Genomic DNA, 12,319 nt, shown 5'->3' with positions numbered 1-12,319 from the left:
TCAGGATATTTTGGGGTCACTTTGGGGTAACTTTGGGTTAATTTTGGGATATTTTGGGGTCACTTTGGGATATTTCAGGATATTTTGGGTTACTTTTGGGATATTTTGGGTTAATTTGGGATATTTCAGGATGTTTTGGGGTCACTTTGGGATATTTTGGGTTAATTTGGGATATTTCAGGGTATTTTGGGGTCACTTTGGGATATTTTGGGGATATTTTGGGATATTTCAGGATATTTTGGGGTCACTTTGGGATATTTTGGGGTATTTTGGGATATTTCAGGATATTTTGGGTTACTTTTGGGATATTTTGGGTTAATTTGGGATATTCCAGGGTATTTTGGGGTCACTTTGGGATATTTTGGGTTAATTTGGGATATTTCAGGGTATTTTGGGGTCACTTTGGGATATTTTGGGTCACTTTGGGATATTTTGGGGTATTTTGGGTTACTTTTGGGACGCTTTGGGGTGTTTAGGGTGAGCTGAGGATCAGTGTCCTGCCTGCATACCTGTCCTACGACGCGCCCTGGCCCGTGCGGAAGATCCCCCTGCGCTGCACCGCCCACTACGTCGCCTACCACGTGGAGTCCAAGGTGGGCACACCTGGGCACACCTGGGCACAGCCAGAGCACACCTGGGCACAGCCACAACGCACCTGGGCACACCTGGGCATGACCAGAGCACACCTGGGCACACCTGGGCACACCTGGGCACAGCCACAACGCACCTGGGCACACCTGGGCACAGCCACAACACACCAGGGCACGGCCACAATACACCTGGGCACACCTGGGCACAGCCACAACGCACCTGGGCACACCCAGAGCACACCTGGGCACACCTGGGCACACCTGGGCACAGCCAGAGCACACCTGGGCACACCTGGGCACAGCCACAACACACCAGGGCACGGCCACAATACACCTGGGCACACCTGGGCACACCTGGGCATGGCCAGAGCACACCTGGGCACACCTGGGCACAGCCACAATGCACCTGGGCACACCCAGAGCACACCTGGGCACACCTGGGCACACCTGGGCACAGCCAGAGCACACCTGGGCACAGCCACAACGCACCTGGGCACACCTGGGCATGGCCAGAGCACACCTGGGCACACCTGGACACAACCAGAACACACCTGGGCACACCTGGGCACAGCCACAACACACCTGGGCACACCTGGACACAACCAGAACACACCTGGGCACACCTGGGCACAACCAGGCATACCTGGGCGCACCTGGCTATACCCACAACACACCTGAGTATGGGCAGGATACACCTGGGCACATCCGAGACTCACCTGGGCACACCTGGGATGTTCCAGGACACACCTGGGCACAGCCAGGACAACCCTGGGCACACTTAGCAACACCTGGGCACACCTGGGCACACCCAGGGCACACCTGGGTGTACCTGGGACACACTTGGGCACAGCCAGGACAACCCTGGGCACACCTGGACACACCCAGAGCACACCTGGGACGTGTCCAGGACACACCTGGGCACACCCACAACACACCTGGGCACAACCTGGCACACCTGGGCACACCCAGGGCACACCTGGGCACACCTGGGAGACGTCCCTGGGGATTTCGGGGGCCCCAGGTGACTTTGGGGTGTCGTGGGGATCTCAGGGGATTTTGGGGCCCCTGGGGGGTCCCAGGAGATTCTGGAGGCTCCCGGGGGATTTTGGGGTGCCCGGGGGGGGTCCCAGGGGATTTTGGGGTGCCCCGGGGGGGGTCTCAGCGCTGCCCCTCCCCCCCCAGGTGTACGCGGTGGCCACCAGCTCCCCCCACCCCTGCACGCGGATCCCGCGCATGACGGGCGAGGAGAAGGAGTTCGAGAGCATCGAGAGAGGTGCGGGCACCTGGGCACACCTGGGGGGCACCTGGGACACACCTGGGGACATCTGGGGGCACCTGGGATACACCTGGGGATATCTGGGGGCACCTGGGGGCAGCTGGGACACACCTGGGCACACCTGGGCACACCTGGGCACACCTGGGTACACCTGGGGGCACCTGGGACACACCTGGGGACATCTGGGGACATCTGGGGACATCTGGGATACAGCTGGGGACATCTGGGGGCACCTGGGACACACCTGGGGGCACCTGGGGACACCTGGGGGCACCTGGGGACATCTGGGATACAGCTGGGGACACCTGGGTACACCTGGCATAGTCCTGGGCACACCTGGGGGCACACCTGGGGACACCCCCGAATCCCTCTCTATCCCCCTAGTCCCAGTGTCCCCACTGTCCCCACTGTCCCCACTGTCCCCACTGTCCCCAATGTCCCCAATGTCCCCACTGTCCCCAGTGTCCCCAGTGTCCCCAGTGTCCCCGCTGTCCCCCCTGACCCTGTGTCCCCTCGGTGTCCCCAGACGAGCGCTACGTGCCCCCCCAGCAGGAGGCCTTCAGCATCCAGCTCATCTCGCCCGTCAGCTGGGAGGCCATCCCCAACACCAGGTGGGACCCCAAAACCCCCTCAGGAACCCCAAAAACCCATCAGGAACCCAAAAAACCCATCAGGAACCCCAAAATATCCTTGGGAACCCCAAAAACCCATCAGGAACCCCAAAATATCCTCGGGAACCCCAAAAACCCCATCAGGAACCCCAAATCCCTTCAGGAACCCCAAAATCCCTTCAGGAACCCCAAAATCCCATCAGGAACCCAAAAAACCCATCGGGAACCCCAAATCCGTTCAGGAACCCCAAAAACCCATCAGGAACCCAAAAAACCCATCAGGAACCCCAAAACCCCCTCAGGAACCCCAAATCCCCTCAGGAACCCCAAATCCCTTCAGGAACCCCAAATCCCTTCAGGAACCCCAAAAACCCATCAGGAACCCCAAATCCCTTCAGGAACCCCAAATGCCTTCAGGAACCCCGAAACCCCCTCAGGAACCCAAAAATCCCATCGGGAACCCCAAAATCCCATCAGGAACCCCAAATCCCTTCAGGAACCCCAAAATATCATTGGGAACCCCAAAATCCCCTCAGGAACCCCCAAAATCCCTTCAGGAACCCCAAAATCCCATCGGGAACCCCAAAATCTCACTGGGAACCCCAAATCCCAAACCCCCGCAGTGAACCCATCCCCAACACCAGGTGGGACCCCAAAAATCCCTTCAGGAACCGCGAAATGTCCCCATGAAACCCCAAAATATCCTTGGGAACCCTAAAAACCCCATCAGGAACCCCACAAATCCCACTGCGAACCCCGAATCCCAAACTCCTGCAGCGACCCCATCCTCGACACCCCAAAATTCCCTCAGGAACCCCAAAAATCCCCTCAGGAACACCTCAAACTTCTTTCAGGAACCCAAAAATGTCACTGGGAACCCCAAATCCCAAACCCCCGCAGTGACCCCATCCCCAACACCAGGTGCGACCCCAAAAATCCCCTAAATACCCCTGGGAACCCCAAAAATCCCATCAGAAACCCCAAAAATCCCCTCAATACCCCTGGGAACCCCAAAATCCCCTCAGGAACCCCAAATCCCATCAGGAACCCCCAAAATCCCCTGAGGAACCCCAAAATCCCATCAGGAACCCCAAATCCCAACCCCGCCGAGCCCACCTGTGCCCCCCTGGTCTCACCTGGAGCCCCAGGATGGCCCTGGAGGGGTCAGAACCCATCACCTGTGTGGGGTTTGTGTCCTTGAGGCATCACCTGATCCACCCCAAACCCCCCTGAGCTCACCTGTGCCCACCTGTCCTCACCTGGTCCCACTTGGTCTCACCTGGTCCCACCTGGTCCCACCTGTGCTCACCTGTCCCACCTGCTCCCACCTGGTCCCACCTGGTCCCACCTGTGCCCACCTGGTCCCACCTGGTCCCACCTGTCCCACCTGTCCCACCTGTGCTCACCTGGTCTCACCTGTCCCACCTGTGCCCACCTGGTCCCACCTGTGCCCACCTGTCCCACCTGTCCCACCTGTCCCACCTGGTCCCACCTGGTCCCACCTGTCCCACCTGTCCCACCTGGTCCCACCTGGTCTCACCTGGTCCCACCTGTCCCACCTGTCCCACCTGTCCTCACCTGGTCTCACCTGGTCCCACCTGTCCCACCTGGTCCCACCTGTCCCACCTGTCTCACCTGGTCCACCTGTCCCACCTGTGCCCACTGCACCTCACCTGTCCCACGTTTCCATATTCCCACCTCACTGCCCATGGGTCCGCGCGGGGATCGCCCTGGAGGAGTGGGAGCACGTCACCTGCATGAAGACGGTGTCGATGCGCTCCGAGGAGACGGTGTCGGGCCTCAAGGGCTACGTGGCCGTGGGCACCTGCCTGATGCAGGGCGAGGAGGTCACCTGCCGGGGCCGGGTACGTACCTGGGCACACCTGGGCACACCTGGGACACACCTGGGCACGGCTGGGCACACCTGGGCACACCTGGGATCACATCTGGGGCACACCTGGGCACACCTGGGCACACCTGGGATCACACCTGGGCACACCTGGGCACACCTGGGGCGCACCTGGGCACACCTGGGGCACACCTGAGCACACCTGGAGGGCACCTGGGCACACCTGGGGCACACCTGCCTGATGCAGGGAGAGGAGGTCACCTGCCAGGGCTGGGTATGGCACACCTTGGCACACCTGGGGGACACCTGGGGGGTACCTGCGTGGTGCAGGACACACCTGGAGGACGTCCCAGGACTCACCTGGGCTCTCCAGGACACACCTGTCCCCAGATCCTGATCCTGGACCTGATTGAGGTGGTGCTGGGGGTTTCTCTCCATGTCTCACCTGTCCCTGTCCCACCTGTCCATGTCCCACCTGTCCCATCTCACCTGTCCATGTCTCACCTGTCCATATCTCACCTGTCCATCCCTCACCTGTCCGTGTCTCACCTGTCCATGTCCCACCTGTGCATATCTCACCTGTCCATGCCTCACCTGTCCGTGTCTCACCTGTCCATGTCCCACCTGTGCATATCTCACCTGTCCATGCCTCACCTGTCCAATCTCACCTGTCCATGTCCCACCTGTCCATGTCTCACCTGTCCCTGTCCCACCTGTCCATGTCCCACCTGTCTCACCTGGCAGATCCTGATCCTGGACGTGATCGAGGTGGTGCCGGAGCCGGGGCAGCCGCTGACCAAGAACAAGTTCAAGGTGCTCTACGAGAAGGAGCAGAAGGGACCCGTGACGGCGCTGTGCCACTGCCACGGCTACCTGGTGTCTGCCATCGGCCAAAAGGTACACCTGGGCACACCTGGGCACACACCTGTGCCACTGCCACGGCTACCTGGTGTCTGCCATCGGGCAAAAGGTACACCTGGGCACACCTGGGCACACACCTGTGCCACTGCCACGGCTACCTGGTGTCTGCCATCGGGCAAAAGGTACACCTGGCACACCTGGGCACACACCTGGGCACACCTGGGCACACCTGGGCACACACCTGTGCCACTGCCACGGCTACCTGGTGTCTGCCATCGGGCAAAAGGTACACCTGGCACACCTGAGCACACACCTGGGCACACACCTGTGCCACTGCCACGGCTACCTGGTGTCTGCCATCGGGCAAAAGGTACACCTGGGCACACCTGGGCACACCTGGGCACACACCTGTGCCACTGCCACGGCTACCTGGTGTCTGCCATCGGGCAAAAGGTACACCTGGGCACACCTGGGCACACCTGGGCACACCTGGGTACACCTGGGCGCACACCTGGGCACACACCTGTGCCACTGCCACGGCTACCTGGTGTCTGCCATCGGGCAAAAGGTACACCTGGCACACCTGGGCACACCTGGGCACACCTGGGCACACACCTGTGCCACTGCCACGGCTACCTGGTGTCTGCCATCGGGCAAAAGGTACACCTGGCACACCTGGGCACACCTGGCACACCTGGGCACACACCTGTGCCACTGCCACGGCTACCTGGTGTCTGCCATCGGGCAAAAGGTACACCTGGGCACACCTGGGCACACCTGGGCACACCTGGGCACACACCTGGGCACACCTGGGCACACACCTGGGCACGCACCTGTGCCACTGCCACGGCTACCTGGTGTCTGCCATTGGGCAAAAGGTACACCTGGGCACACCTGGGCACACCTGGGCACACCTGGGCACACACCTGGGCACACCTGGGCACACACCTGTGCCACTGCCACGGCTACCTGGTGTCTGCCATCGGGCAAAAGGTACACCTGGGCACACCTGGGCACACCTGGGCACACACCTGTGCCACTGCCACGGCTACCTGGTGTCTGCCATCGGGCAAAAGGTACACCTGGGCACACCTGGGCACACACCTGGGCACACCTGGGCACACACCTGTGCCACTGCCACGGCTACCTGGTGTCTGCCATCGGGCAAAAGGTACACCTGGCACACCTGGGCACACCTGTGCCACTGCCACGGCTACCTGGTGTCTGCCATCGGGCAAAAGGTACACCTGGGCACACCTGGGCACACACCTGTGCCACTGCCACGGCTACTTGGTGTCTGCCATCGGGCAAAAGGTACACCTGGGCACACCTGGGCACACACCTGTGCCACTGCCACGGCTACCTGGTGTCTGCCATCGGGCAAAAGGTACACCTGGCACACCTGGGCACACACCTGGGCACACCTGGGCACACCTGGGCACACACCTGTGCCACTGCCACGGCTACCTGGTGTCTGCCATCGGGCAAAAGGTACACCTGGCACACCTGAGCACACACCTGGGCACACACCTGTGCCACTGCCACGGCTACCTGGTGTCTGCCATCGGGCAAAAGGTACACCTGGGCACACCTGGGCACACCTGGGCACACACCTGTGCCACTGCCACGGCTACCTGGTGTCTGCCATCGGGCAAAAGGTACACCTGGGCACACCTGGGCACACCTGGGCACACCTGGGTACACCTGGGCGCACACCTGGGCACACACCTGTGCCACTGCCACGGCTACCTGGTGTCTGCCATCGGGCAAAAGGTACACCTGGCACACCTGGGCACACCTGGGCACACCTGGGCACACACCTGTGCCACTGCCACGGCTACCTGGTGTCTGCCATCGGGCAAAAGGTACACCTGGCACACCTGGGCACACCTGGCACTGGTGACACCAAACTGGGATTGGGACACCAAACTGGGACACGGGACACCAAACTGGGATTGGGGACACCAAACTGGGACTGGGGACACCAAACTGGGATTGGGGACACCAAACTGGGATAGGGGACACCAAACTGGGACTTGGGGACACCAAACTGGGACAGGGGACACCAAACTGGGACAGGTGACACCAAACTGGGACTGGGGACACCAAACTGGGACAGGGGACACCAAACTGGGACTGGGGACACCAAACTGGGACTGGGGACACCAAACTGGGACAGGGGACACCAAACTGGGACAGGGGACACCAAACTGGGATTGGGGGACACCAAACTGGGACTGGGGACACCAAACTGGGATGACCACAAAACTGGGACAGGGGACACCAAACTGGGACTGGGGACACCAAACTGGGACGGGGGACACCAAACTGGGACTGGGGACACCAAACTGGGATTGGGGACACCAAACTGGGACAGGGGACACCAAACTGGGACTTGGGGACACCAAACTGGGACTGGGGACACCAAACTGGGATTGGGACACCAAACTGGGACAGGTGACACCAAACTGGGACAGGGGACACCAAACTGGGATTGGGGACACCAAACTGGGACGAGTACACAAACTGGGACAGGGGACACCAAACTGGGATTGGGGACACCAAACTGGGACAGGGGACACCAAACTGGGATTGGGGACACCAAACTGGGACTGGGGACACCAAACTGGGACTGGGGACACCAAACTGGGACAGGGGACACCAAACTGGGACAGGGGACACCAAACTGGGACAGGGGACACCAAACTGGGACAGGGGACACCAAACTGGGACTGGGGACACCAAACTGGGATTGGGGACACCAAACTGGGACAGGGGACACCAAACTGGGACTGGGACACCAAACTGGGACTGGGGACACCAAACTGGGACTGGGACACCAAACTGGGATTGGGGACACCAAACTGGGATAGGTGACACCAAACTGGGATTGGGGACACCAAACTGGGACAGGGGACACCAAACTGGGATTGGGGACACCAAACTGGGACTGGGGACACCAAACTGGGATTGGGGACACCAAACTGGGACTGGGGACACCAAACATGGGACACCAAACTGGGACACCAAACTGGGACGGGGAGACACCAAACTGGGATTGGGGACACCAAACTGGGACACCAAACTGGGACTGGGGACACCAAACTGGGACTGGGGACACCAAACTGGGATTGGGGACACCAAACTGGGATTGGGGACACCAAACTGGGACTGGGGACACCAAACTGGGACAGGGGACACCAAACTGGGACAGGGGACACCAAACTGGGATTGGGGACACCAAACTGGGACTGGGGACACCAAACTGGGACTGGGGACACCAAACTGGGACAAACTGGGATGGGGACACCAAGACAGCAAACTGGGAGACACCAAACTGGGACAGGGGACACCAAACTGGGATTGGGGACACCAAACTGGGACAGGTGACACCAAACTGGGATTGGGGACACCAAACTGGGACTGGGACACCAAACTGGGACTGGGGACACCAAAACTGGGACTGGGGACACCAAACTGGGATAGGGGACACCAAACTGGGACAGGGGACACCAAACTGGGATTGGGGACACCAAACTGGGACAGGGGACACCAAACTGGGACAGGGGACACCAAACTGGGATTGGGGACACCAAACTGGGACAGGGGACACCAAACTGGGATGGGGACACCAAACTGGGACAGGGGACACCAAACTGGGACAGGGGACACCAAACTGGGATTGGGGACACCAAACTGGGACTGGGGACACCAAACTGGGACAGGGGACACCAAACTGGGACACTGGGACAGGGACACCAAACTGGGACGAACAAACTGGGACTGGGGACACCAAACTGGGACACCAAACTGGGACAGGGGACACCAAACTGGGATTGGGGACACCAAACTGGGACTGGGGACACCAAACTGGGACAGGGGACACCAAACTGGGACTTGGGGACACCAAACTGGGACTTGGGGACACCAAACTGGGACTGGGGACACCAAACTGGGACTGGGACACCAAACTGGGACGGGGACACAATGGGACACACAAACTGGGATTGGGGACACCAAACTGGGACAGGTGACACCAAACTGGGATTGGGGACACCAAACTGGGACAGGGGACACCAAACTGGGACAGGGGACACCAAACTGGGACTGGGGACACCAAACTGGGATTGGGGACACCAAACTGGGACTGGGGACACCAAACTGGGACAGGTGACACCAAACTGGGATTGGGGACACCAAACTGGGACTGGGGACACCAAACGGGGATTGGGGACACCAAACTGGGTGGGGACACCAAACTGGGACTGGGGGACACCAAACTGGGACTGGGGACACCAAACTGGGATTGGGGACACCAAACTGGGACTGGGGACACCAAACTGGGACTGGGGACACCAAACTGGGACTGGGGACACCAAACTGGGACGGGTGACACCAAACTGGGACACTGTGGGGACACCACACCAAACTGGGACAGGGGACACCAAACTGGGACAGGGGACACCAAACTGGGACAGGGGACACCAAACTGGGATACCGACACACAAACTGGGACAGGGGACACCAAACTGGGACTGGGGACACCAAACTGGGATGGGAACACCAAACTGGGATTGGGGACACCAAACTGGGACGGGACACCAAACTGGGTTGGGGACACCAAACACCAAACTGGGACAGGGACACCAAACTGGGACTTGGGGACACCAAACTGGGACTGGGGACACCAAACTGGGATTGGGGACACCAAACTGGGACTGGGGACACCAAACTGGGACTGGGAGCACCAAACTGGGATTGGGGGACAGGGGACACCAAACTGGGATGGGGACACCAAACTGGGATTGGGGACACCAAACTGGGACTGGGGACACCAAACTGGGACAGGGGACACCAAACTGGGACTGGGACACCAAACTGGGATTGGGGACACCAAACTGGGACAGGGGACACCAAACTGGGACAGGGGACACCAAACTGGGACTGGGGACACCAAACTGGGACTGGGGACACCAAACTGGGACAGGGACACCAAACTGGGATTGGGGACACCAAACTGGGACTGGGGACACCAAACTGGGACACCAAACTGGGATTGGGGACACCAAACTGGGACAGGTGGACACCAAACTGGGACTTGGGGACACCAAACTGGGATTAGTGACACCAAACTGGGATAGGGGACACCAAACTGGGATTAGGACACCAAACTGGGATAGGGGACACCAAACTGGGACAGGGGACACCAAATGGATTGGGGACACCAAACTGGGACACCAAACTGGGACAGGGACACCAAACTGGGATTGGGGACACCAAACTGGGATAGGGGACACCAAACTGGGATTGGGGACACCAAACTGGGACAGAAAACCAAATGGGACTGGGACACCAAACCAAATGGGATGGGGACACCAAACACAGCTTGGGGACACCAAACTGGGATAGGGACACCAAATGGGATGGGGACACAACCCACTGGGACTTAGGACACCAAACTGGGACTGGGGACACCAAACTGGGATTGGGGACACCAAACTGGGACAGGGGACACCAAACTGGGACTGGGGACACCAAACTGGGACTGGGGACACCAAACTGGGACTTGGGGACACCAAACCAACTGCAGCAAACTGGGACTGGGACACCAACAAACGGGATTGGGGACACCAAACTGGGACGGGGACACCAAACGGCCTTAGGGACACCAAACCGGGACTGGGGACACCAAACCCACCATGGGGACACCAAACCTTCCCAAAGCCACCAAAGTTCCCCAGGGACACCAAAGTGCCCCCAGGGCAAACGAGTCCTCCTTGGGGCCACCTGGAGAACGTGTGGGGGACAGCTGCACGGTCCTGGGGGACAGTCCGAGGCCTCGGGGGACACTGGGGGTCTTGGGGGACACCTGAAGGTCACTGGGGACATCGCTGGAGCACCCCTGAGGGTCCTTTGGGGTCATCCACGTGTTGGGGTCCTGGAGAACACCTGGGGGACACCTAAGGGACCTGGGGACATCTCCAGGGACGCCTGGGGGTCTTGGGTGACACCTGAGGGTCCTTGGGGACATTTACCGGGGACACCTGAGGGTCCTGGGGAACATCCAAGAGTTGGGGTCTTTGGGGACACCTGAAGGTCCTTGGGGACAATTACTGGGGGCACCTGAGGGTCCTGGGTGACACCTGAGGATCTTGGGGACACCTGAGGATCTTGGGTGACACCTGGGGGACACCTGGGAGTCTTGGGTGACACCTGGGGGACACCTGAAGCTCTTGGGGGACACCTGAGGATTTTGGATGACACCTGAGGAGCTTGGATGACACCTGGGGGTCCTGGGGGACACCTGAGGATCTTGGGGACACCTGAGGGTCCTGGGTGACACCTGAGGATCTTGGGGACACCTGAGGATCTTGGGTGACACCTGGGGGTCTTGGGTGACACCTGAGGGACACCTGAGGAGCTTGGGTGACACCTGAGGATCTTGGGTGACACCTGAGGATCTTGGGGACACCTGAGGATCTTGGGTGACACCTGGGGGACACCTGGGAGTCTTGGGTGACACCTGGGGGACACCTGAAGCTCTTGGGGGACACCTGAGGATTTTGGATGACACCTGAGGAGCTTGGATGACACCTGGGGGTCCTGGGGGACACCTGAGGAGCTTGGGTGACACCTGGGGGTCCTGGGTGACACCTGAGGATCTTGGGTGACACCTGGGGGTCCTGGGTGACACCTGAGGATTTTGGATGACACCTGAGGAGCTTGGGTGGCGCCTGGGGGACACCTGAGGATCTTGGGTGACACCTGAGGATCTTGGGGACACCTGGGGGTCTTGGGTGACACCTGAGGGTCCTGGGGACACCTGAAGGACCCTCGGGGCCACTCGAGGACCCTGGGGGCTCTCAGAGGCCCCTCAGAGGTGGCAGCCCAAGGCTCTGGGGGACGCTCGGCGGTACCTGGGGCTCTCAGGTGACACGGGTGTCCCCGCAGGACGCCAAGCCGCTGGAGGTCTACAGCGTGGACTTCATGGTGGACGGCAGCCAGCTGGGATTCCTGGGTACGGCACGGCCGGCGCGGGGCGGGACGGCCTTGGGAGGGTTGGGGTGGGTTTGGGAGGGTTTGGGTGAGTTGAGTTGGGTTTGGTTGGGTTTGGTTGGGTTTGCTTGAGTTT

General features: G+C 60.2%; 1 protein-coding gene across 1 annotated transcript; it reads left to right on the top strand.

The window, feature by feature from the left end:
- Window positions 1-476: 476 nt before the first annotated feature.
- Window positions 477-12,205, top strand: LOC115917013 (cleavage and polyadenylation specificity factor subunit 1-like; the record flags this gene model as incomplete). Its single annotated transcript, XM_030970746.1, has 6 exons — window positions 477-593; window positions 1,773-1,863; window positions 2,393-2,477; window positions 4,201-4,342; window positions 5,071-5,388; window positions 12,139-12,205. Coding segments are annotated over 6 exons (820 nt in total), but the record flags the coding sequence as incomplete, so codon positions are not given.
- Between the last annotated feature and the right edge of the window lie 114 nt (window positions 12,206-12,319).

This window comes from Camarhynchus parvulus, unplaced genomic scaffold (assembly GCF_901933205.1).
Source record: "Camarhynchus parvulus unplaced genomic scaffold, STF_HiC, whole genome shotgun sequence".
Lineage (NCBI taxonomy): Eukaryota > Metazoa > Chordata > Aves > Passeriformes > Thraupidae > Camarhynchus > Camarhynchus parvulus.
Note: the sequence above shows the minus strand (reverse complement) of the source record. Positions and strands in the feature narration are given on the sequence as shown.